This window comes from Anopheles ziemanni, chromosome 2, assembly GCF_943734765.1.
Source record: "Anopheles ziemanni chromosome 2, idAnoZiCoDA_A2_x.2, whole genome shotgun sequence".
In the NCBI taxonomy this organism is placed as follows: domain Eukaryota; kingdom Metazoa; phylum Arthropoda; class Insecta; order Diptera; family Culicidae; genus Anopheles; species Anopheles ziemanni.
In genome coordinates this window covers 11,599,227-11,624,362 of record NC_080705.1, presented here as the reverse complement: position 1 = coordinate 11,624,362, position 25,136 = coordinate 11,599,227, and the positions used below count along the sequence as shown (strand labels likewise).

At 43.6% G+C, this 25,136-nt stretch overlaps 3 protein-coding genes across 3 annotated transcripts; all 3 read right to left on the bottom strand.

Moving 5' to 3' along the window:
• Positions 1–814: 814 nt before the first annotated feature.
• Positions 815–2,772, bottom strand: LOC131292975 (zinc finger protein weckle-like). The gene is made up of 6 exons (XM_058321055.1): positions 2,659–2,772; positions 2,316–2,598; positions 1,790–2,258; positions 1,516–1,711; positions 1,091–1,443; positions 815–1,021 (listed from the first exon to the last, which is right to left on the bottom strand). The coding sequence occupies exons 1-6, from the start codon at positions 2,770–2,772 to the stop codon at positions 847–849; spliced, it is 1,590 nt and encodes a 529-aa protein (XP_058177038.1). The 3' UTR covers positions 815–846.
• Positions 2,773–4,002: 1,230 nt separating this feature from the next.
• On the bottom strand, positions 4,003–13,457 carry LOC131282019 (uncharacterized). The gene is made up of 7 exons (XM_058311401.1): positions 13,368–13,457; positions 5,816–5,849; positions 5,497–5,732; positions 5,074–5,210; positions 4,445–4,983; positions 4,172–4,371; positions 4,003–4,098 (listed from the first exon to the last, which is right to left on the bottom strand). The coding sequence occupies exons 1-7, from the start codon at positions 13,455–13,457 to the stop codon at positions 4,003–4,005; spliced, it is 1,332 nt and encodes a 443-aa protein (XP_058167384.1).
• Positions 13,458–23,234: 9,777 nt separating this feature from the next.
• Positions 23,235–24,989, bottom strand: LOC131282054 (cilia- and flagella-associated protein 20). The gene is made up of 2 exons (XM_058311445.1): positions 24,633–24,989; positions 23,235–23,858 (listed from the first exon to the last, which is right to left on the bottom strand). The coding sequence occupies exons 1-2, from the start codon at positions 24,906–24,908 to the stop codon at positions 23,532–23,534; spliced, it is 603 nt and encodes a 200-aa protein (XP_058167428.1). The 5' UTR covers positions 24,909–24,989; the 3' UTR covers positions 23,235–23,531.
• Positions 24,990–25,136: the final 147 nt, after the last annotated feature.

Here is a 25,136-nt window from a genome sequence, read left to right as displayed (position 1 = left end):
CATTCGATTCTCCTATTTTTATCAATGAATAGACACAAAAGTATGAAAACTATGCTTAACAATGAAAGAGTTTTAAATGTTCTATCATACCTGTAAGTTAGAGTTATGACTCAAAGTTTTAAGATTCATAATGAAATAGAACACGGTGATGAATAACAAATTGGGCCAAAATAAATTTGGATTGAATTACTATAGGTCAAAACTGACGGCACACTTTGAATGAACTAGCATGTTCCAAAAGAAACCTGATTATAATATTGCTTGTGAAAACACAAATTTGAACTTAATTGCCTTAACTATAAGTTGCGTACAACTGCTCGATATGAGCAATCTAAGGCTTGGTTGATTTAGAAATGGGGCACTTTGTATTGCGTGTATCTTTTATACCAATATAAATCGCTATTGACGATTCACGGTTCCATTCCATCGCTTAGATTGCACCTTACGGGCACTCGTCTGTGTTTTCTTGTTCTTTTTAATCACTCGCGCAACGGTCGACTTAGCAAACTTAACCGTTTTGCCAGCTACAGAGATGACACTGATGGATTCTGCAGATAGTTGGGCACAATTAGTTTTCGCTTCTCCTCTTGCATATCGAAAATCTTGGAGCAGGAATAACTAAATTGCACGAAAATTTGACCAAATAACCAAAACGCTGTAAAAGTTTTACATTTTTGTCCACGGGGGGCTCCACTATCATTCAAAGTGCCCCAGTTCTAAATGAACCAAACTTATGAACATGACAACGATGATTTGCTGACGCAAATCGACACAAGATAGGATCGATGGGTAAAATCTGGGTTCCGAGAAGCTCAAATGATTTAAATCATGTCTTTTGGTTGATTTTCAACTAGTTGGCATGTTCGTCAAAGCTATAACATACCTCGCTCTTTTCTTTGACTTAAGTCTTAAGCTTGTATTCAGAATAGTAGTACCCTCTTTCGCATTATTGGTTTCCACGATGGGTGCTAGTTCAACCACTTCCACTTTAAGCTCAGGTTCTTCCGTGTTGTTTTGTGACCTGCAATGGGTAGAAAGGAGAAAATTACTCAACCGATTCTGACAGACGTCGGTGATCTCACGGGCGTACTTTGGCTGAAGATTTTCTAATTTGGGAATATTCGAGGCAGGCTTTTGACCACCCCCCGCTTCCAGAGCGGCCAGCTCGAGAGGATGAAACTTTTTCTTATGACTACGACAGTTTGATCCGTTCGTGAACGTCCGGTCACAGAACGGGCACTGATACGGCCGCAGCCCGGTGTGCAATATCAGGTGAGTTTTCAGGGCCTTCGATCGCTTGTACTCTTTCCCGCAGTACTGGCATCTGTGGTTCTTCTGGTCCGAGTGCACGAGCATATGCATATTGAGAGTACGTTTCGTTTTCAGCTGTAGCCCGCAATATGGACAGATGTAATGGGTTTCATTGTGGACATCCTCGTGAGTCTGCGGAAGAAAATAATCAAAGATGTTGTCATTATCATATGGTACCATTTAAATACGTGTGTTTTAAAATACCTTTAACCGAGACTGATTTTTGAATGTCATCGGGCAATGGGGACATTTAAATGGTCGATCGTCAGAGTGCACTACGTAATGTTCTTTTAAAGCGCCCTTCGAACCGAAAGCCCTGCCGCATTCTTCACAAATGAACGGTTTAATGCCATCATGGACCAGTCGTACATGGGCCTTTACGTTAATAGCTCGTCGAAACCTATTGAGTAAATAAAAAAATAGCATTTAACACTGCATGAAATTTTTGTTATGCCTTATACGGATCTGACGGACTTACTTTTTATCACAAATAGGACACGTAAATTCATTATCTGGAAAATAAAAATTATGTTTCGGAAAATGCGAATCTTCGTGTTTCTTCAATAAGTCGCGTGAGCTGAACTTTTTCAAACAAATCCCACATTGAAATTCGGTCAGTTTTCTCTTCTCTTTTCTTCGCACTGTCGACAAGGTATCTGAAGATTTAGAGGAGTTTTTGTCAAGGTCATCGCCAGATGTTTGATCTTCTGCTGTTGATTCCGTTGCGATGGCTTCCACTTCTTCCAATTTCTCATCACGGGATGGTGGGTCACTGTTATCGGCCGAACGATCCTCCTCATATTCGATCTCGTTCGGTTCCCACTGCTCCGTATCGGAAGCAGTACGCTCCGGAGCGATGTTAATGGTGGATGTTTCTAGCTGTTCCACCTTAAATTCTACGAAGGTGTCCTCCTCCGGATAATCAGGATTGTTTGCTTTCGTGTTTCCTAAAACAAACATGTCTTATGTTAAACCGATGCCAAGGGCCTAGAACATTAATTTACCTTCGTTGAGCATGACCCCTTCGATAGCAGTTGTCAGATGTTGAGCGTCAGACTCAATCTCTTCTTCATTAGATTCCGCCCCATCGCCTAAATCAAATAACCCCAGATATCGTCTACGAATTGTTTTAAGCTCCCGTGTGCTCATCTCGATGCTGTTGAAGTTGGATAGGTATATAAACAAGCGGTCTGTTTCTTCACATCGTTCCTTGAACCGTTCCAATTTGTTAACGAACTTGCAACATTCTTCACATATTGATAATGCATCCTTGCTTATATCACTTATCTGAAAACGACAGCATTGTTTAAATGATTTACTGTTTGTTCAAAATCCTCAAAAACTCACCGAAACGTGTAATGTAGGTAAAATGATGGTATTTATAACGTCCACCGCTTCAAGCTTCAATGCGGCTGCTTCACTCGCGCAAACACGGCACCAGTTTTTCCAGCTGGCGCGCATTTTGACACTCTTTGACTGAGGTTATTCAATTAAAACACATTAATTTTAATTTGTTTTCGTCAAAAAGTACTACAAAATGTTTTCGCATCACACAATATAAACAAATTGTTTATTTTTATTTAAGTTGTCAAAAAAACCATCAGTAGTTCCGATCCGCACCCACAAGTTCGTAAAGTTCCTATAAAAAGAACTGCAATAATAATAACAATTTTCAAATTTGCCGTTACTTTCACGACTGTTCAAAAATTTGAAAATTTTCATATTTATGATTTCCTAGGCTCTCAAAATAACTGAGCAAATCATTTGATGTGAATAAATCAATTCAATTCAGCTAAAAGTTGCGCATGAAGCCAGGGCAGCTGTCGTTACGGAAAAATGTTCCAATATGCACTTCCCAAACAAAACTAGCGATTCCATCCGTTTCACTGCAACCTTGATCACAATTATAACTATAATAACAATTACAGCACACATTTGAAAATAATAAAATATTTTTTTAAAGCTGAAAGTTTTTGTTTCTTTCAATCGTAATGTTGTCAGACGAATGACTCCTCGTCAAAAGTAAAAAAAATTCTCAATTTGGTAACAAAAAGGATTCTGGAGAAACTTAAATTTTAAAGTATTGTTTTTATTGTAAAATAATCGACTGTTCTAAGTTTTTTATCATGAATAAATCGTCCACGTGTCGTTTTCCCTCGCACAATAAGAACTGTCAGATTCTAGCACCTAAATATTACACTCTTGAAGCACATTTAACCGAACTAAACAATGTATGCAGCGCTTAAATGCTCAATAAATATCTTATACCATTCGTTTGCTAACAGTACAGTAAAACAGTACTAATACTATCCGTGAAATGCAGTCTAAATTGTCGTAATACTACTACTTTGTTCGATGTATGGTAAGCCTAACTTTTAAAAATTTAACCAACGCTACTACACCGTGTAGTTTGTTTAAAAATCAGGCTTAATCGATCGATCGGTACCTACACTCTTAGCGCACTAGCTGCGAAAGTTTCGCTACGTTTTGGCCTAGTCTAATCACTACTACCCTAGGGAAAGTCACTGGTTCAGAAGACGTTGATTGGGAGGGCGGAAGTAAGCATAACGATACTAAATATTGCAACTCGTGTTCCATGCGTATCTTTGATTAAGCTTTCGTTTGGTGACGTACTGATTGCGATGCGACGCAGTTATCGGAGCTTTTCAGTCGGAGTACAGAGTAGGCATGTTACTGCACAATCGCTCGCCCAGAGTATCCCTTGGCGTTCAGTTCGTCGATGGTCTTCTTGCCTGTACCCTGCATCCGTGACGCCAAGCCGCAAGTCTGTTGATGAAGGAAAATATCAGGTAAGTCATTATGCTTTGCCGAAAGTTCGGGGGAAAATCGGGTTTCTTACTATCACTGTCGAGAGCGCCAACAATGCTGCCAAAAGGCCCGAGATGACCACAAAGTTTTTGCACTGTTCCGGACTCTGCTGGTAGCGTAAAGCATCGTCGTACTCTCCCGGCATAATGACGGTGTACTCAATGTTTTCCTTGAACTTGGTGTATTCAGTACGATTCCGACTTTGCGCATCACGTCGCCTTCTACCGAGTCCTATAAGAATAAAAAGCGAGGAATATGTTAATGTAACAAAAGGAGTATCAGCCACATTAAACAGAAAACTTACTTTTCGATGGTTCGTACATGTCGAGGCAAAAGTCGGGCTGACAATCCATCGCGTCCATGCATGCCTTGATCTGGGAATGGATCCAAAGCGTACTACGCTCCTTCATCGAGCTCAGCAGGAACGCCTCAAAGTCCAGGAACACCTCGTTCGGTTTGTCACGGTAGCGGGCCGGCTGGTGAGGAATGATCGAGGCAAAGTCCCGATTCCGGCAACCATCGCGCACCAGCGACACCGATCCGTGCGCATGCGGATCGTCCGGATCGGGCGAAACCGTCACCTCCATCAGCTTCACGTACTTCCACACGCTCTGCGAGCTGATGCGGGCCCTCAACTGCAACTTGGTGCCGATCGGGACGGCCTGATCGACCGGAACTTCATTGTTGGTGACGGCCGGAAGTGAGGATGCCGAATGATTTTTGTGACCCGCCAAATTGCCGCTGATCCGCGCGATCGGTGGTGCTTCCTTGTACAGCGCTACCTCATACTCGAGCCGTCCAGGAGTTTCCTCCACCACTCCGGAAACACGTGCCCCATGTGGACTGTGAATAAACATAAAATAATATTATCTTTAACAAAACACACCGACCAAGAAGAAGCCAAGATTGAGGTCATCTTAGCGAGCTACTTACAAACTTCCCGCGAATCCAGCCGCCTTGTTCTGGATAACGGTCGGCTCCGGCGGCTTGCACATGATGATCAGTTCCTGATCGGATTGCATGACGACCGATGGGAATTGCGGGAACCAGATCCGGACGTGTACGAAACCCTGTGCGGCGTGGGGCCAAAAATAAAAATTAGCGTTCCAAACAAAAACAAAAACCAAGCAAAATACCGTAAGCTTCATTAGCCGGTGCATCGCACCTCGCGTGACCCTATTACTAGATTCCCTCCTTTTGCGATTCCCCATATCGATCTTCAGCGGCGTAAAGGGCGCTCGTTCCACCATTCACCCGCGGCCGTTTCGATTGGGGGAATTTTGTTTTTCCGTTTTGTTATTTTGGCGCCCATTTTTTTTTGTTCGTTTTTCGGAAACGATCGTAAAAATAACTTACATTTCGCTTTAGCACGCCGCACCGTGAGAAATCGGTAATCTTCAAATCGTACGCCAGCTCGCTCACGTCTTTACGATCTTGCTTGATGGAGCAAGCAAAGTCCGCTTCCGGATTGACGCCCCGATCGTCCGCGAACAGCGGTGCCCCCTTGAAGCCGATCGGTTTCTTCAGCTTCGCCGTAATGATGTCGCCCAGGTTAGAGCCTTGCGAGGCGAACGAGCACTGAATGTCCGTCACTGGGTTGGGAGAAGGCGAAAGGTTAGACTTCAGATCTATTCTACAGATCTCCCGCGGAAAGGTTCGACAGTTCGCTACTTACCATCGTAATCCTGTGCCCGAACCAACGGTAATAGCTGGAAGAAAGAAACACGGTAAAGCGTTAACACAATTTTATGATAAAAATATAATCGCAACGTCCCACCTCGTGGCTGTGCCTCTGCTCCCCGGAGGAAAAACCTATCGGCACCCAGATGGTGCTAAAATGGCCTAATTATGCAATTATATCTTGATCGCTGCGGCATAAGTTCATGCAATTGCTCTACAGTACAACATGCGCATATGATCTACCGTCGGGGGGGCTGGCGGACGGTGGTTCAAGATCGCAACTAGTAGGTGGGGTAAGCATATGCCACTGACCTTCTTGTTCTTTTGGCGAACGAAGCCTGGTCTAGATCGAGAAGCAACGGACCAAACACGCGGGGTTAAATGAGAACAAGCGCGCGAAACTCGTAAATGCTTTTAACGGAAGCTTCCTCAAGAGGTTGAGCACCCTCTTTTCCTTCTATTTTCTTCTCCATCCCGCTGCGATCGACACCCAAAACAGCGGGCCGTGTTCCAGAAATAATCCGTCGGGGAAATGGTAATATTCGAAGCCGGGCGCGCGAGTTTGGCCCCTCGGCCAGCGGGTGGTTTCGTTAATTGCCCCGATGGGTGCCGAAGAAACGAAGCCATTGTTTGCCTCACAATCACTCGAGCGTGTTGAAAACTGATCGATCGAAGAGGTGCCGATCAAGTGACGCGTGTGTTGATGTTGGGAAAAGATTATTTGCTCAAGTGCATCATCAGATGTTTGTAGCTGGAGAAGAGCAATTTTCCTGCTTAGATCCGTTACAGGAAGTTTTGATGAAGTGCCTTTATAATTGATGCCAATGTGTCAATGTTTAACGATAATTTAGCCAGCAAGTTCAACTAGGTTTGTTTTGAGATTGAAACATTAGAATAGTTTTGAAAACATAAAATTTTTGATGGGAACGTTTGTTATGAAAACTAAAAGTGACACATTTTTTAAAATTAGTAAATCAAAATTTGCATATGAGTATGAATTACAAACAAATTGGCAAAAAATGTGTTTTGATGAATACGCCATTACTTATGAAAAATGACCTTTCAACCAACCTCTTCCATTATCAACATACGTTCGGAGTCGCTTTCTTATTGCTGAGATTGAAACGAGAGGAACACATTGTTGACTATTGAAATTCAACTGAGCTGTTGTGAATCACAGTATTTGATAACCCTTCCTAAACCACATGGTCTTGGTAGTTTCTATAAAAAAACATCTATTAGTTATCAGTTTTTAAAGCAAAATAAAGTCTTCGCTCGTCGGTAATTTTTATAATATATTCGAAAACTTATAGAATAATACTTCAACCATTGTCGAATCGACAATACAACCGAATTCTATAGGAAATTGAATATTGAAACAGGGAATATGAAAAAGTTCATTTATGAGGAGTTAAACCGAAGAAGAACTGTAAACATCACAAGATAAGCAGAAAAATTACGCACATGCTGTCTGTAAAACGCACAGCAGTCCGCATCCCAATTAACTCCACTCTCCCTGGGAGCGCGATTTAAATGAAGTAAAAAGGAAATAAAATAAACTGCCCATTCGCTCAGATTCCTGATCGATTGTGGACTGCCCTACAAACCCAATAAGAGCGTTGTGTGTCAGCGGCATCGGTGCCCTACCTACGTCCGGATCACCGATCACCACTTTTTCACCATTCCTTCCGACGCACTTCGTTAACTGTTTCCCTCAAATGTGTCGAGGATCGTGTGCGTGTGTGGTGAGTTTTTATTTATTTCCTTCCCGAAACCTGTTTACTTTTACGCCGGTTTTAGCACTCTCGCTTCGGCCCCGGCCACGTAAGGCAACAAGCAGAAGGAAACAAGCAAAAAATAAATGTTACACGATTGGCATTCTCTTCTGGCCGACAATTGGTAGCCGAGCGATCAGCGCTGCAATTATCCAATAAGGCAACCGCCAACGTCGAGCACAAATCAGACGCTGGCTCCCGGCCCGGGAAACGTGAAGGGAAAACGCGGAAAATGCACGGCACGGCGTGTGCTTTGGCACAAAAACAAACGAACAAACAAACGGACGAATGAACGAACGGACGGGCGGACATAATAGCCCCTTCGAGGGTGGTCAGCGGATTCCAGGGCGTAAACTGTGAAGGTTGCCCGGGCGATTTAAAACGAAACCATCCTGAAAAGGGCTACGCTGCACCTGTTGTGAGTTTTAACGGATTTTATCCGGTGTGGTTCGAGGGAGAGAAGATTAACTGAACGGGATGAACAAACGAAGCGCCACTTTCTCGGTGTTCTGAAAAAAATCTTGTTAATGTGTTATGCGTTTTAATCTAGTTGAGCACCATGATCAGAAATTAAGAGATAACATTCAAAATAATAAGTATGATCTCTTGACTCAGTTTGTGCAATGCAATGTTACAGGGTGATCCCATAAAACCGATCGACAAGAGCGTTTGACGAGTCAGAAAACGAGCCGTCACCGTTCGAGATAATATAATCAATTCACGCTCTCGACTTAGTTTGTGATACGAGCAGATGCGTACCATAAAGTTGTGTGTCGTCCAGGAAGAACATGTTTTTGTCAAAATATGTTCCCGGTTAATTGGCTCAGTGTTGGTGATAATTGTGCACACGTTATCGCTCAGAACACATTATCAGAAATAGTGCCGAATTTGCCTTTCCGAGCCAAACAAGTCCGCACGATCCTCAGTCGTTTTTCATCTTTCGTTCTGACTGTGCGCTAAAGTGCTTTGAACTAAAGTAATTTGAAAGTCATGAATAATTGTAGCTATATATTGGTGTTGTGTTTTAGTGTAATTTTATCAGCCCGGCTGACAATGGCAATAGGAGGTTTCGAGATGGAGCTTTTAATGACAAAACTAGACTACTTGGAAGATAAACTGCAAGAGGTGGAACAAACTTTGAAGACAACTGTGGGGAGTTCGCTGAAGGTGAATTGAAATCTAGACAACTAACTAACTTGAATGTCAAATAGTTATAGAGGAATATTACAATTGCTTGTAGGAAATGGAACAACGTCTGCAAAAGAAACTAACCGAACATGCAAAGCAAATTGAAACAAAAATGCGCGCAATGGAAGACTCTTTGAAAAAGGTAAGGAAGCGTGCATTAGGCGTTTGTGTTAAAAGCTTGAAAATCATACCAGCTGAATTTTATTAAATCAATCAATGCTTCTTTTGCAGAGTATGGAAGCATCCGAAAAGAATACAAGGACCAAATTGGAGGAATTGAAGAATCATATGATACCCAAGATGGACCGCATACAGCAAACGTCGCAAACTGAGCTCAAGAAGCTAGGAGAAAATAAGGAAATTCTTGGTATGCTTACTAATTCGATGCATAATTTAACTACCAATGAAGAAAGACGCAGTAAGACATTGCAAGACCACTTAATAGCTCCTATCCGTTCATGTCGACAAGTTACAAGAGAATCTGGCACGTATCTGTTCCGTTTGTGGAAAAAATCGAAACAATTCGAGGCCTTTTGTGAGCAAAATAAGTTCGATGGTGGCTGGACAGTGATTCAGCATAGGTATGACGGTTCAGTCGATTTTTATCGGAACTGGACCGAGTACCGCAACGGATTCGGGAATGTTAATAGCGAATTCTGGCTCGGGCTAGAATATATCCATCAAATTACTAAAATCCGACCGCATGAACTACTGGTCGAGGTGAAGGATTTCCATGGAAACTACGGATACGCTAAGTACGACGAGTTTGAACTAGCGGACGAATCAGAGAAGTATGTGTTGAAGAAGTTAGGGACATACTCAGGGACAGCAGGAGATGCGTTGCGACTCCATTTGCATGTAAGTTTTAGCACATACGATCGTGACAACGAAAGTTCGACCCATAATTTGGCTGAGCAGCGACAAGGGGCCTGGTGGTACCGGAGTTGGTCCTGGTCTAATTTGAACGGGCGTTATAAGAATACAACAAAAGATGGTAGTGCGATGGAATGGTGGTACTTAAAACGAGACTCTCGTGGTATGTCTTACTCGAGAATGATGATTCGCGATATCGTTAATTGATATAAACATAAAACGATCAGTTCATCAATTTGGGTCATAAATAATTGTAACTAGATTTACCTCTCTCTCGTTTACCCCCTGTTACTAATAAAATTATTTACGAAACACGCCTATGAAGCAGTAATATACGTAACAATTGCTTTTGAACGAAACCCATTCCGCTTTGTAGTTAAATCATCGTTTATCATCAAAACTAAGAATAATTTATTTTACGATGTTGTTGTTTATGTATTCGCTCGATGCCCGTACAAACCCTCAATGTGTTCATACAGCAGTGATACTTGTCTAGGTGCTTAACAAAATTAAAAATAAATAACAATGCTCAGGAGCACCGAAAACAAGAGTCGCCATCAATCAAAGTCCAGGAAAAACATATCAACTTTCCCTAAGTACTTGCTATATGAAGTGAGAAACATAAAATACAAACAGTAGTAAATGATTCACACGAAACTAGTGCCACATTTCAAGAGTTTACGCAAAAGGCATTAACACGTGGTGTATGAGAAAGTGACGTCAACGTTCATATGAAATTTTCCAAATGGCAACGACTTGTACCGAAACACCGAGGTTCATGGGAACACCAGCAACAAAAGTCGCCAAGGGGTGTGAGAAAATTTGCACCCCTCAGACTGTGAAGCCACCTCGAATCGGTTCCTAGCGGAATCAAGTCATCCGCACCAAGTGAAAAGGTTTCTTTTTATTACAGCTTTTCTTCTACTGAGAAACACACAGTATAGAGGCCCTGTGGATTGGCAAATTGCATTATTATAATGCACATTTGCATACAACTAACTAGATCAACCACGTCACTCTTTCCCCCTAGCGTCACATCGTTGTGTTTGCTCGCCTGCCACGGAAGTTTGACAGGCTAATGCCCATGAAAGACGGATGGGCGGTTCACGGCTGCATCTCGAAACTCGGCCACCAAGGTTAGCCAAGGAATATGTGCCAACATTCATGGCCAGCTGAGCTTGAGCAGTCGTGACGGTGGCCGTAAACAAACGTCGTTAAACGCCCGCTCCAGCCAGCTGTCCATCAGGCGACCGTGAATAAACCCATTACGATCGTTTCATTGTGCGCTGATTCCGGTTCGGTCGTAAACGATGATTTGCAGACAAATTTCTGGAAAACCGACGCACCACGTCCTACGATAAAGGAAGGGCTCGAGTTTGAAGTTCAACCAGCGAACTATAAGTCGTGACACAATTATGTCATAAAATAAAACACTGTCGCGACAGGAGTCAAGCACTTTCATTCCACAACCCAAGTACCGTATTTCATCCACCATCACCGGCGGGAGATGATGGCCAAAAAGCGACATGACAGGCGCATTAAGACGGTGACGGCCTGCCTTTCGAGCATAAACGATCGTACGTACGAGCGTGTGTGTGTGTCTGTGCTTGTGATGGTGGCTGAGCGTAAAAATACGATTTATGAAATTGAATCCCAGCATAAAAAGACCTCCCCTTTCCCGGTGACCGAGTTTCGCAGAAACCCTTTGCCAGATGCAGGGCTTAAAGCATTCACATGACGACAACGTCGTTCCTACGGGATTCGCGTCCGACGAACCGTTCCACATGCAAAGTGAACTGGGTTGAGCATAATAATGCAGAAGTCGTCGTGGTGCAGTTGGGGAAAATTGGTGCATGCCTTTTGGATGGCCCTTTCCCCGAAACGAAGCACTTCGCAGCTTGCAAACTTCCGGGAGCCGATCAGCTGGAGCTGGAGAAAGAAAATTCAAAATCAATGGCAGATGGAAGGCAAACTCGGATTAACTGTACTAGAGCTAGAGGTAGGGAAGGGACTGAATGTTGCATTTTCTGTGGATTTATAGCTTAACATAATTTCACGCTTCAGCTGCCCAAGCGCCGTCGGATGAGTGCAGGTGCAAAACCCTTTCGCTGGCCCAGAAAGAACGAGCCGATTTGTTTCCGATTCATGTTCTATTGCGATTGAACGAATGCACTGTTAATCCTTGGCGATGCATGTCGAACCGCTTGCAAGCGTGATACACGAACACAATGAAATATAACGTACACCGCAATCGTCATATTTTATTGCTTAAACAAATATGCTCCTGCATTAACCAAAAGGCGAACCAAGCAAATCCCGTAGCTTAGCGTTCTGATACACCTAGCGGTTCTGCTACATATCAGTGAACAACGGGTTAACGCAAACCGTGGCGTATCAATTTACTCGATTCGATTGACAGAAATAGTATATGGTTAAAATGGCGCAGTTTCATGCCCTCTTCATCCGCCTGCCAACCGGGTGGTGGGGACGTGCACTTTACGCGCTCCCTTGCGCCGCATAACTGCATAACCGTGACAGTTTACCTCTAAAGATAGTAATGATGTATTTTCCACCATTTCCACCGTCCTGGTAACTGATCGTTTTTTCTTCTACCTCCGTTAAATGAAATTGCTACCGTGCGTAACTGCGTACCGTAGGGGAGGGGGGAAAACGAATCCATCTTACGCTGGAACCGCAATGCAGCCAACAAATGCAAGAGGGTTGTTGCCATCCCGGGAGAGGGAAAAAAGTATGATTCTTGGAAGGCGTGAACCCTCAATATTTTTAGCGAGTTCTTTTCTACAAGATAGCAACATCCTCGGCTAGTTAGGTTGAATGCAAATAAGGATGTTTCGCTAACACATTTGCATTTTTGCTTTGTAGTTTCCCGTGCTTTACATCTTGTTAACATGTTTTGAATGTTACTTTCTAATTTGCTACATTTTGCCGACATCTAATGAGCGAAGTAAGGAATTGAAAAGGTTTCCTTTGCCTGTTTTACTGCCAATACAATTGTCAACAGTGCAAGATAGAGCAAGAGTAAAGCATTTTTTTCCTATTTGCAGAGAGAAAAATTAGCCTTCTAGAAACTTCTTTCAAAACACAGATATTTACTACTTTATAAAGTATTATTTTCACTTTCGTTCTAATTATTCAAAACATTCAAACACGTTAAATTTTAAATGCCCCGTGCACCTGAAACTCACGTGTGAGATGGATACGGCTCATCAACCGATTCACTTCGATAAACCAAACGAAAGACTTCAACGCAAACAGAAGCCACGAACCCGCACCCGTGCGGGGATTCAATCCGGAAACAGAGTTGTGCTACCGGTCAAATGAGAATCGTACGGGATTTTTATTTTGTTTTCTTTTCTATCTTTCTACAAACCATGAAACATTTAACGTATTGCATATTTATCTTGTGTACATAAGCATAAAAATTGTTACGTGGTCGATCAATATTACGCATTCGCCTCATGACGTGACATACTTGCGGGTGAGTTAAGATTGGTTTATTATCTTTCTATTTAAACTTACAGAGTATTCTCAATCATCATCTAAGCATCTAAAAGAGTCAGTTTTTTAGTTCAGCATATACGCCAATGTACAAGCGTTGCATGTGTTATATGGAATCGAATTAAATAATAATTGGTCACTCTATGGTCACCTATTGAGTAATTCAAATAAAAACCCACGTACAAAACTTACCACTGTAAAAAGTACCGCCACTAAATGTCCACTGCTGCACTCGACGATACTTGACCTCAACAGCTTCATCTTCGCTTTCGTTGTCAGCATCGGCTGTTCCGTTAGCTGCATGTAAACGCAACGTGCTCTACCGTTCGCCTTAAACCGTCATTCGAAAGAAGAAAAAAAGGCCACACTAACGTTCTTTCTCCTCGGCACGTTAGGCACTGGGGACGACCGAACGGAGAGCTGATGCTGCCGACACTCAAATCACCGCAGTTATTTTCCTCTTCACGTGCTGCAGTTGCTTTCGCGCCGTCTATCGGCCCTGCAAGGGAGAAAAAAACAGATAAGGAAGGAAAAGATAACCAAACAGCATTGGTAATTACTGGTTTTCGGTTTCGGTATGAAAAGTAAAAGAGAAAAAACGCTGCAGAACCATTGCAGCAGCAGCAGCAGCAAGTACCGCAACGGTTCGGCAGCGGCAAAATGGGCCCGGAAAGGGTGTCTGAAGATCGCCAGAATTTAAGGTCTATTTATGGAACTAATTACACCCGATCGTTACCCCGGGCTGTGGTATCGTTCAGTGCCTCGGGATCGTCGGAACGTCAAGGTTTTTGCTGCGATCGTGAATATTAAAGTGGCGAAGATCGGACGAGCCCGGTCGAGTGATCGCGCGACTGAATAGTGAAAGAAGGAAAGCAAACATTGAAGATACTTTAAAATAGAGTTCATACCACTTATTTATGGTAAATATTCGTGGCATTTGATAGGGAAACCAATATTACGTTTGGGATGCAAAATTATCGTCTATAGGACATTTCTATAAATATTATTAAGCTTATTTGTTGATAAATTACTTGATAACTCAGTAACAAAAGTCAATCTCCCAAAAACACCCAGAAAACAATTCTCTGTAAATATTGAAATCATTAAATTCAGTTGAATGATTGACGGCCAAGCTTGTTCTGTAAAATATCTATGGACCTAAATATATCCTAATTGACTGGAGATACGTTTGGTCGTTAATTAATACGGGTATTATAAATCAGTGCATTTATATGATCACCCATTTTGGTTCCAGAGAATCAATGTGAAAGTAAATAGACGTACATAAGCCTTCATCAGCCCTTTTTCTTCAGTATTCAACAGCTCGCTGAATGCATAGAGGGAAGGAAGGCGATGGCCAAAAGGAACAGCTTCAATAAGCCTCTTAGTCCGTCACGTGCGTTCAACTGAGCCCAATCGGGCGCAAACGCGACGGAACGGAAACAAATCATCTCTCGAAGCCTAGCCGCGAATCGCGCGTGCAACTGGTTTCGATTTCTTTCCCCGCGCTGATCCGTTTTCCCGTTGGGAACGCAGTACCGCTCAGCCCTACCACCATGATCAACATCATCATCACCGTCACCACCGCCCGGTAAATAGGTGAAACCTGATTGCAAGGAACACCCCGATCGGCCCCACAACAACAGGTTCGACGCTGACGATGCAGGCGTTTGGTTGATGCAGGTCCCGGTACCATAGACGACCGGTTGCCAGATGCAAGTCACCGAACGGTACCATCCCACCCGAACCGTCCGGATCTGTCCGGGTGTCCTACAAATAACGAGAAATAAGGTTAAATGCGCCAGCATGGGGCGCAAGGACGGAAGCGCGTTCGAGTGCCCTTCGCAGGGTCCCCGGGAAAGGAGAGGAAGGAATTAGTTTCGATTTCAAACCATCCTCCGCGATCGGTGGTGTGAAAGTCGGAAAATGTAATTCAACCGGGCGGATGCATATGCTAACGCTCTAACGCTGCCTGCATGAACCTGCGGCGCGATTGCGGACAAAGTTTAGCTCCTTCGAAATGAATTAAAGGGAAAGTAATATCACTTGCCAGTTTTTACCGCTCTGGGAGAAAGTTGATCAAAACTGGTTACTCACAGGATCTTGTGCGGGTGTCTATTCTAATTATTAAAATGTTGCATACCAATGATAAATATGACTTGCAACCCATTTCGTTAAAAGATGAAGATTATAACTAGATGGTAAGCAAGCAATCTTAAAATTCATTGGATGTTAGATATCACGCGGCTTTCCAATTGACTTCCTAAGTTGAGTTATTTTCCCATTAATTCCCATGCTGAAATTAGGTACCAAAAACCAAATCTCAAATGGCACGAATCCATCCCGTTTTTGGGCAAACTTTCTTTTCCTCCCCGGAGCATGCGACGACGCGAACCCGCATTCTACTGGCGATGGTTATCAGTTGCTCCCCCCCCCCCCCCCCCTCCCTCCTTTCCTCTAAAGTCGAAGAAGAAAAAGAAGCTAAACAAAACCAGCCTTAAATTGGCCCCAAAAAGGTGGTGCTTGTCGAATGAGAAAATACTATCGTTTTCACAAATTACTCGGCGTCACACTGCGACACCATTTTGCGGTTTCCCCTTGGAATGTAATTGTCGAACGAAACAAGAAGGAAAAAAAAACAAGGCTGTCCCGAAACAACAACAACAATCGGCATCATTAGCAATGCGATATCGCATTTGATCGCCCCGAAAAACGGTGGCCAACAGACGAAACCTGGCCCACCTTTCACTCTCATTGCGCGACAAGCTGGCTCGAGGTGCTTGGTACTTGTGTTTTCCCGTTTTGGGAGTTTTCTCTCAACTCCCTTTCCCTGCGCAAAAGCCACCGAGAAGGCGCTAAAGGTCCGTGAAAATGGTGGCGGAACGATTTAGTTTTCGTGTCGCCTCAAGATCACCAAATTTCGCCGCAACGACCTTGTTTGGCTCGACTCCGGAGAAAGGGCGGAGGCTCGGGAGGGAAGGTGGTGTCTTTCCACGATCCGAAGTACTCTTTCCCAATTGCGACCCCGGGCAGTGATGCGAACCGATTTGCCACCTTTTCATCCTTAATGCTCATTTCATTCGACTAACCGACTTTGGCCCTCCGAATTTCACTCCATCGACCTTGATCTCCTTGCCGATCTCGTTCCGCGAGCGATGCTTGCTCCGGTTCCAGGCTGGCGTCCCAACGATCTGCCACACACACTGGCCCTGACGCGTTGTTTGCGGTCACGTTAGATCCGGTAAATAACCATTTTTAGCGCACCTGATCTTGGCGTTGTCGTCGTTGCGGGCTCAATCAACCGTCGCCACCCTCCGGCTCCGGCTGGTCCGTTTGATCAGCGTTGGTCGCGGTTTGCGGGCCGAAAAGCGGACCGAAAACAGTCCCGAAACCCCCTACCCCTCATTACCCACGGTCACGGTTGCAATCGGACGTTTGATTGATTGCGCCCGGAACAGAGGCGCGGGAAAGCATGCAGCCTCCGAAATGGGTGAGTGTTGGGTTGTGTGTGTTTTTTTTTGCTTTCTTCTGGCGCACCCCGCGGTTTGTTTTGCTTCCCGAGCTTTGCCCCCGACATTAGCGATCGCAATGAATTGGCACACATTTTCGACATGTTTTCCTTTTTATTGCCCCACCGGAGCCGGGAGTAATCGGTGCGACTTAGTTGTGCTCTCGTTTTTAAAACCGTCGTCAGCGTGTTGCCGGCGACTCGCGTCATAGGCCGAATATGATCGTGCACAATGTGCGCGATCGACTTGATCGGGCAATTCAGGTTATATCCATCCTGCGAGGAGAAAGGTGAGCTAATTAATTACCGCGCGGGAGAGGGAAAGAAAAGAGCAAACCCGGTCCGGGAAACCGGGGAAGAATGCCTGCGTTCGGTCAACAGGTTTGGCAAGTTTCCCGAGCGCTAGAAGGAAACCCGTTCCCAGCACCGAAGGGCTACTGGCGACGGTCGCCATGCATCTTTGGCACCATTCGCGATCGTGTTATCCGTCAACACAAATTGATCACAAATATGTGGCAACGTTTCAGCGTTCAGCAGACGATCCGTTGCTTCGAATTTACCGTGACTTCAAACGAGCTCCCATTAAAAACCCCCCTCACGGGGGATTAGGAGCAAGGGCATGGAAAAAGCATAAAATACAAATTATCATAACCCATTCAATCGCCGACCAAATGAATCGCCGGTCCGATTCAAATAAATATGGGTGAAATCGCAATCCCAAACCATTGCCCATTTGCAGATGCCATGAGATTTACATTAACGCCGCTTTTTCGTCGCATAATAAGCGGCGGGTCGGCCAATACGGGGGCAATGAGATTTCATCAATATATTTGACCCACTTCTCACGTCCACAGAAAATGGCGAGAGTTTGAATGTGATAGAACAAAAAAAAAGGGGGGCAAAACCGCAAACTGCAGTCGAAAGGCTTCGGAAGACAAGGTGTAGGATTTGCCGATGGCATTCGCGATGACAACGCCACAAACCATTGTCTTAATGGGTGGTTTTCCTTTTCACCTGCATCTTAAATTCTGTCAACGCCTCGCCCCAGCACCTTTAATGCGAGTGCAATCAACGTTTAACGGTCACACGTGTTAATGGAGTGTGGCTCTTGTGCTCCCTAAGAGTCGATCGTTTTGCCATCTTGCAGTTTACATTAAGCCATTAACGTTCCTTACCAACCGAATACTTTTCAAACGGTGCTCAAGGTAACACTTTTTCGGCAATCTATAATTGGTTTCTATATTTCCTATTTATGATGTAACGCAGTTTCCGTTAACCAAACGAAACGGTGGTATGCCCTAGTAATATCGGACCGAAAATAGTCCCGAACGCGCGTTCTGCAGTTACAACGAGCAACACTTTTTCCCGCTAGATTAATGAAAAATGGCAACCCGTGGCTGCTCCATATTCAACGCACCCGTAATCACAACACTACTCTGGCACTCGGAAGCCGCACTCAACCCGAACCCAAACGTCACCGGGAAACCGTGACACAATCGCGAGCCGCTCCTAGAACGGGGACAATGTTCCGAGGCACTACTTCACTGCAATTTACCTAACCGCCGGGCCGGGAGGGATGATTTGGGGGAAACGGAACCCCGAAGGTGTTAACGCGCAATGCACAATTTTTGGCCAAGGCACTTACACACACACACACGCACGGAAAATGCACAAAGGCTCGCTGGAGCGAACACACCGCGGGAGACTTCGGGGCACAACAGGTCTGCTTTTGCCGCACGCTGAACGTGGAATGATCGCAGCTTCGCTTCGACGCTGGCTCGGTACCGGCGAAGCATTTTCCCTCCGGTGGTGGGCTTTTCCCTTCATGCTGCAGATCGAAGGGGGGGGGGGGGGACGGTGGAGGGACCTCCGGTTTCCATCCCCCGTACGCTATGCTGCGAGACGTGGGGAAGCATGATTTTACTTGGTCGAGCAGCTCGATGCTGGCGGTGGCGCGTGTTGTTTTTCCTCGTCCATTTATTCAAGCGGTGTTTTATTTTCTTCGATTTCCATGGGAGACAGGCGATGGGTTTTGCCTCGTTTGCTTTTCTCTCAACTGAACTGAATTCTAATTTGATAGCGCAAGTGCAAGGCGGGTAGTCTGGGATTACCAAATTAATGTTGGAACACCAGATGCACCAGTAAATAAATTGATCGATTCTTTTTCGGTGATGAAATATGTTGTTTGAAAGATATTTTATGGCAAATCGTAAAAATAAAGCTTATGTTCATTATTGTCATTATATTTTAATATTGCATAGTAAATTGAAGGTTCTGAGGCGGTGAACCAGTAGAATAATAAAAGTAAATCAGAATCACCAAAAATAGAACAATTGATAAAATTGAATGAAAGAAGAAACATTCTAGAAACAAAATGTATATGCACAAACATTCAAAAAGAATTAAAGAATGTGGATAAAAGTATGTCACAAGCTATTCGGAACTTGTCACGATACTCATATGGTATTGCACTAATAAAGTAATTGTTAAAAATTTGCCTTTGTCTATTTGTTATTTCTTAAAAGAAAGTCTTAGCGTTTGTTGAAATGTATCAAAAATTATTGTATTTTTTTAATTTTCTAAAAACGCTTAGCAGTCAAATTGTAAAGGAGTTCTTTACCAGAAGACCAATCATTCAAAATGAAGAAGTTATTTTAAAATCATTGTTTACTCCAGATTATTGTTATAGAGCAGATACAAAGCCGAAAATTAAAAAAAAAAGAAAGTAGGGGAAGCATGTTCTAAGTTTATCCATTTTAGAAAGTTCTTCACTTCATTTGAAACTGTTCTCCAAACAAAATTTTGTGAGACATGTTTTCCGAACATATTTGGCACGAAAAAAATGCAGTTATTTTCACAAGCTAATTAACTCCGAACAGCTCGCATTCCATTCTTCATACTTTACCCCATGTTCTTGGTCCATCTCCATTACCTATGTTCAATTCCATTGACTCCAAACGTTTGGCATGATGTGCATGATGTATGTTGTATTTGCAAAAAAACAAACTTTCCAACTCGATATCACGTAAGAGATCCCAACGAATGTGAAAGGTACCGATAGCAAATAGCAGTAATCGAAACTAGCTTCCCCCTCGGACAAGTTCTTCCATCCCTTCATGGTCAGCTGGTGATTCTGAAATCGACCGTGTAAGCTCCTTCACATCACAGCACTTGCGCCGTTTACCGTTCGTTTTTGGTTTATTTATGTTAGGGTAGTTTTTTTTTCGTTTGTTACTATCAACAAATTTAATTAAATATAATCGCACGATTCTTGGTTGGAAAGTAGGTGAGAATACAATGAAGCGTGGCAACGGAGATATAGGAAGCAAAAAAAACGACCAAACGCACATGTGCTCACGCTAGTCCGGTGCGCGCCACAGCCGAAGTAAAAGCCTTTTCCGCAATCTAGAACCGTACCGCCGACACGCGAAAGCTCACTCGGAACGCGACTTGGAGAAAAACCGATCGAATTAACGAACGAAACGCAAAAATTGAGGAGATAAACCAGATAGCCATTGGGCTGCAGTGGCCACGCAGGTGTACGGCGTTCACCCCGGCCACCACCAATTGCCAATTACCGAATGGAAGCGCAATTTCAGCACCAGCTTACAGATTCGGTACACTTACTGATTGATCCGCCCGGAACCGAGGCGATCGAATCGGATGTTTGTGGCGCAGAATCGGAAAAAGATCGATTCTCAAAAGGCCTCCCAAATCGATGGATCTGCAATCGACCGATCGATGCTGATGATGCTTTTGGGTCGGGAGTTTTTTTTTCTTCTTCTTTGAGGCTACGCACGGGAAATAGTTGTATGAACTATCAAAAATTAACCACACCAGAAGAGTGAGAGAAAATGGATCGCTAGAACGGATTACCGTTTGAAAATATCAGGTGCAATAATTGTGTAACAGTAAATGCAAACGAAATAATTTCGTCTACTACCTACAACCATCGTATACTTACTTTTTATGTTGAGTTCATTAAATTTGCCTTGAAGTACTAGAGAGAGGAATGAAAATTTGCATCAAAAGCAATTCTATATTCAAATTCTCACTTCCGGAATGTTTCTAAATCATAAGATTTATTTACGTGTGAAATCCTGATACTTTAACTCACTTCAGTTGATCCTTTTATTCTTTTCATCTATTCTAACTCACAGTTTCCCATTATGAGTGAATCTTCTCTAACTCCTTACTAATATTATATTCCTGATAACGAGGAGTAGGTTTTCGATTGATTCAGATTCCTTTAAATTTATCATATTTCACTTTTCCGGTTACTAAGCATAATTTTCTGCATACCATAGTGGAAACAGTGTGCACTCCTGCTTTCCCATGCTACACGGCTTGTTCAACATATCGGAACATAGTGGTAACATGTTCGTTTTGCAGTTAGCACCGCTACACGACGCGAACAACATTCTAGAACCGATTTTCCCAGAACGCGTTCTTCAAATAGGTTTTGCGCCAAAGCGCTGGCGCGCGCGGAAGTGATCCAGAAAATTTTTTAATTTTCCACCATCCATGTTCATTGAATGGTAAAACCACAACGAAAACACGTACCCGCCACCTGAGGTGCTGTGCCATCCCTCGCCACCCCACCACAGCAGCAATCGGATCGGAACCGACCGTTCTCCTTCCCCTCCCCTTCGGACAGGAAGCGGCGAGCATTCTCTTCTTGATCGAATTTAGATAAATTTTGAAGGAGCACGAGGAGTAGGCAACCGCTTAAGAACTGTACCGTGATGTACAGTTCGGTCGAGCATTCGGGCACCCAGTTAGGCAAGCGTGAAAGCAGAGGGTGGGAATGCGGTCTCTCGAAGGGCCGTGGTTTGTTTTTCGAGGAACGATTCAGTGCTCCCGATTGACAAGCCAAACGGAAACATGTACGACGGTTCTACCGGTGGTCTATTCAAACGAACATGGACCGGCCCAACGCCCGTCCGTTAGCTGCACTCAAAAAGGACCACCTGCTTACAGCGTCGGCCACTTTCGGTCTTGGTTGAGTCCACCGGAGTCGGGCCAACCAGCAAGCGGCAATGAAGAGGATAAATGCCAGTCATTTTAGCCGTTAGATAATTTAGTAATTAAAGCGGATTTTTAAAAACCCTTTCAATTTGTTTATATGAAAGCCGCCATTAATGATCTATTCTAGGCTTTTTTTATATTTTTCATAAAATTGTGCTATAGCAATAATTATGCTCAAAATAATTTGTTGTAACGAAAAATCGATTAGCATCGCTTTCAAAACATACAAACATCAGAAGCACTGGAACTAAATTCCCATCCCAACTGGCTTTGATATAATCAGGTCAACCAAACTGACGGCCGAAATTCTCGCCAAATTATGCTAACGCACCGCAGAAACCAGATTTCGCGTAATCCCGTACACTCTCCTTGCTCTTCCCCTTTGGCACCCATTTCTATACTCATGCAGCCATATATTTCATCATGCCGAACTCGTATGCCTCCACCAAAAACCGTTTAATCTACGTTTACACCCGGCGCTAACCAACTGCACCAAAGCGATGCGAAACGCGTTAATCGTTCACACCTTCGTGCTGTTCGGGATGGGATGGGAAAACGATGTACACAACCCCCCGGGTGCGCGTGTGGAATTTTCTGTGACCAGAACGAGTGGGAGGGGAAATATGAGAATATGCGCCCATCGATGGAAGGGCACGCAAATGCCCAACCACGAGCGGAGATCAAGATCAATCGGGTGAAATAATCCAAATCATGCCGGAACCGTCGTTCCGCCCATCGTTAATGAGGGCGTTAATTTATGCTATTTTCCACGCTTCATCGGTTGGTTTTTTTCTTCTTATTTTTTTCGCCCCATCCCGAAATGCAGCCGTCTTTTTTAAACCGCAGTGATACGCTCCAAATCAGACCATGTTTGGGGGGTTTCCTGTTTGCCACAGCCAGACGGGGTTATAGAAATCATCGTGAGTGAGGGAATTGGTGCAACAGAAGAATTCAACGCAAAAACAAGGGGAAAAGACTCCTCCATCGTCTAAAAGGGCAATCGTCTTATTTATTAAGCAATCGTTCATTCATTTATCGTAAAGAATACAATTTTTCGAGCTTTCTTAATTGACTAATCCAACTAAAGACTATGAATTTTAGAACGATGTTTAGATGGCTAATTTATTTTCCAAAAACAAAAGTTCCGTCACTGTCACAATCAAATGGATCCGTGAATTAATTCACTGTTCACACTCAGTGCTAGTTATTCTTTTCTCCATAGTTTGGTATACGTCTTATTTACATGCTCATACCAATCGCTCCGTTTGTGTGGTTCAAAAGCAGTTTTGCATCTGCAGCATGTTAAAGTTACAGTAAAATCCAAAGTCGAGAATATTGAAATTTTAAAAGATACTTGAAAAAGTGGTACGCCGGCATAAATTTTATAGTCGATTCTTTTTTCAGCTAATCTGAGACATGTTTTTTTTTTTATATGATCGACCTCTAAGGCGACCTCTCTGACCCTTTGTCCCCATCCCGCATGTGCACCAATAAGGTAGAGCTAGGATGGGAGGGTTATCTGAGACATGTTTAAGAGCACTTTTGTGTTAGGTTCCACCGTTTAGATGTTTTAATGCCAGAAATTATTTTCTTTACAAATTCTTTACCTAGTAGCATAATAGGATAGGGATGATGCAAATGATACTGAACACACACACCTTTTATGTAACGTCTAATGCATTGTGCAATTAATTAATGTTAAATTACGACAGCGTTTGCAATGTTGTCTACCGAAAACACACTCCAGTGAAGCTTATAAATTATGTTGTGTGCAATTTGTGGCGGTGTTTCGATGTTGAACATGATGGACGGGGACGCCGTTAGCATGCCTGCTGTGCGATGGCTTTCGACTGGGGCTTCTGAATTGGCAGGAACAGCTTGAACTCGGCCGGCAGTTCATCCTCCGAGTACAGCCGGTCGGAGAAGTACACGCGCCTTATTCGACAATTGGCGTGAATCTGCACGCGCAACGTTTCCACGTAGTTGGTACCGTACGCTCGGCGTGTGAAATCGGACAGATTGAACTGAATCTGGTTCCAGCCCTCGTCTAGCCGCATCGGCATTGTGCAGATGAATGGTTTCACACGCGTGGTCGATTGGTAGTTGCTGGCACGAAACCGCCGGCGTACATTTTTGTCGTCCAGGACCTGTTGATAAGGGAAGCCAAAATGAGAGGTGAAAAACACCATTAAACAAACTTTTACACTAAGCGTAGAAGAAACATTAACCCCAATAATGAATGGGAGGCAGTTTGTTTACACGGTAAGCTTAGTTAGGGAAGAGAACCGAAAGCGAACTTATTTAATTTCATTAGTGAAAGTTGAAACCATTCGAAAGAAAACAAATTGTGTTCCCACAAAAAAAAAACACAATCTGCCACCGCAAAGGCAGTGACCTACCGGGAACGTAGCAGGAGCATTAAACCCCCGCGCCACCCAAAACCTGCCAATAGACCAGGACAGACAGAACGAGGGCATCATGGATTTAAAATGATCGGGAACAGTTTAGTTTCGTTGGGGGAATATTGATTTTCTATTTTTCGAAAAAAGGAATGTTTCTTTTTAAATGTCTGGAAAGTTGAATTTAAAGGTGTTTTTTTCTTCATTTTTTGGTCACATTGAACCCTTGCTAGACCATAGTTGTGCACACACATTTCGTGCGCATATGATTGCTTTGTTTTGACAACGGTCCATGACACTCCTCCCCTTCCGCCAAACGATTCTTCTGTTTATGTTGTTATGTTAAAATCATTGAACTTTTCGCACGAAGGTACAATGGGATGCTAATATCCGTAGCAAGTAAAACATTCCACCGAATTCCGTGCCGTTGAATCTCCCAACGGCTTGCATTTGCAAATAAAAACAAAACACCGGCAACACGCCGCATTTGGCCATCGCTGGGCGAAGCCGGTTTCTACTCACCTGTACTTCGAATGTGAAGTATTTCTTCAGGTTCTTAATGATCATCACCAGGAACGGCAGTTTGATACCGAGCGTCTTTTTCGGGTCTGCCGGGCAGGTGATGTACGTTGTGCTCACGTTTGTACCGATAATTTCCAGCACCAACGACTGAATGTCCTGATCCGTGATGCGCTTGATGTGCCCATTGCGGACTTTTTTGTCCCAAATTTGCAGTGGCTTGCTGCCGATACTGTACAGTATCGACAGGAACCCAGATTGAAACGTGTTTTTAAACATTTTAGGCACACACTACCGACCGGGGTTTTGCAAGAAGGTTTGTTTTAATTAGGGACGACGCGAAAAATATTGCACTCGACGGCTGGGACTTGAATCGACTGACATGACAGTTATCTTTGCACAAGATTGTTTGCCAGGTAGGGTTAAGTTGAACTGTTTGACACATAAACATAGCGCCATTTTGGAAAGCGTGATACCAAAATTCATTTTGAATCATCCGTTGATACA

What these genes read in the sequence shown, in the direction of transcription:
- LOC131292975 (XM_058321055.1), bottom strand. Translation starts at nt 2,772, where the DNA reads ATGCGCGCCAGCTGGAAAAACTGGTGCCGTGTTTGCGCGAGTGAAGCA. An exon ending in AGGGGTCATGCTCAACGAAG is followed by an intron (nt 2,259 to 2,315) that starts GTAAATTAATGT and finishes TGTTTGTTTTAG; the next exon opens with GAAACACGAAAGCAAACAAT. An exon ending in TGTCCTATTTGTGATAAAAA is followed by an intron (nt 1,712 to 1,789) that starts GTAAGTCCGTCA and finishes TTTACTCAATAG; the next exon opens with GTTTCGACGAGCTATTAACG.
- LOC131282019 (XM_058311401.1), bottom strand. Translation starts at nt 13,457, where the DNA reads ATGCTGACAACGAAAGCGAAGATGAAGCTGTTGAGGTCAAGTATCGTC. An exon ending in TCGGGCACAGGATTACGATG is followed by an intron (nt 5,733 to 5,815) that starts GTAAGTAGCGAA and finishes CTCCCAACCCAG; the next exon opens with TGACGGACATTCAGTGCTCG. An exon ending in CATGTACGAACCATCGAAAA is followed by an intron (nt 4,372 to 4,444) that starts GTAAGTTTTCTG and finishes TTATTCTTATAG; the next exon opens with GACTCGGTAGAAGGCGACGT.
- LOC131282054 (XM_058311445.1), bottom strand. Translation starts at nt 24,908, where the DNA reads ATGTTTAAAAACACGTTTCAATCTGGGTTCCTGTCGATACTGTACAGT. An exon ending in ACTTCACATTCGAAGTACAG is followed by an intron (nt 23,859 to 24,632) that starts GTGAGTAGAAAC and finishes CCTTATCAACAG; the next exon opens with GTCCTGGACGACAAAAATGT.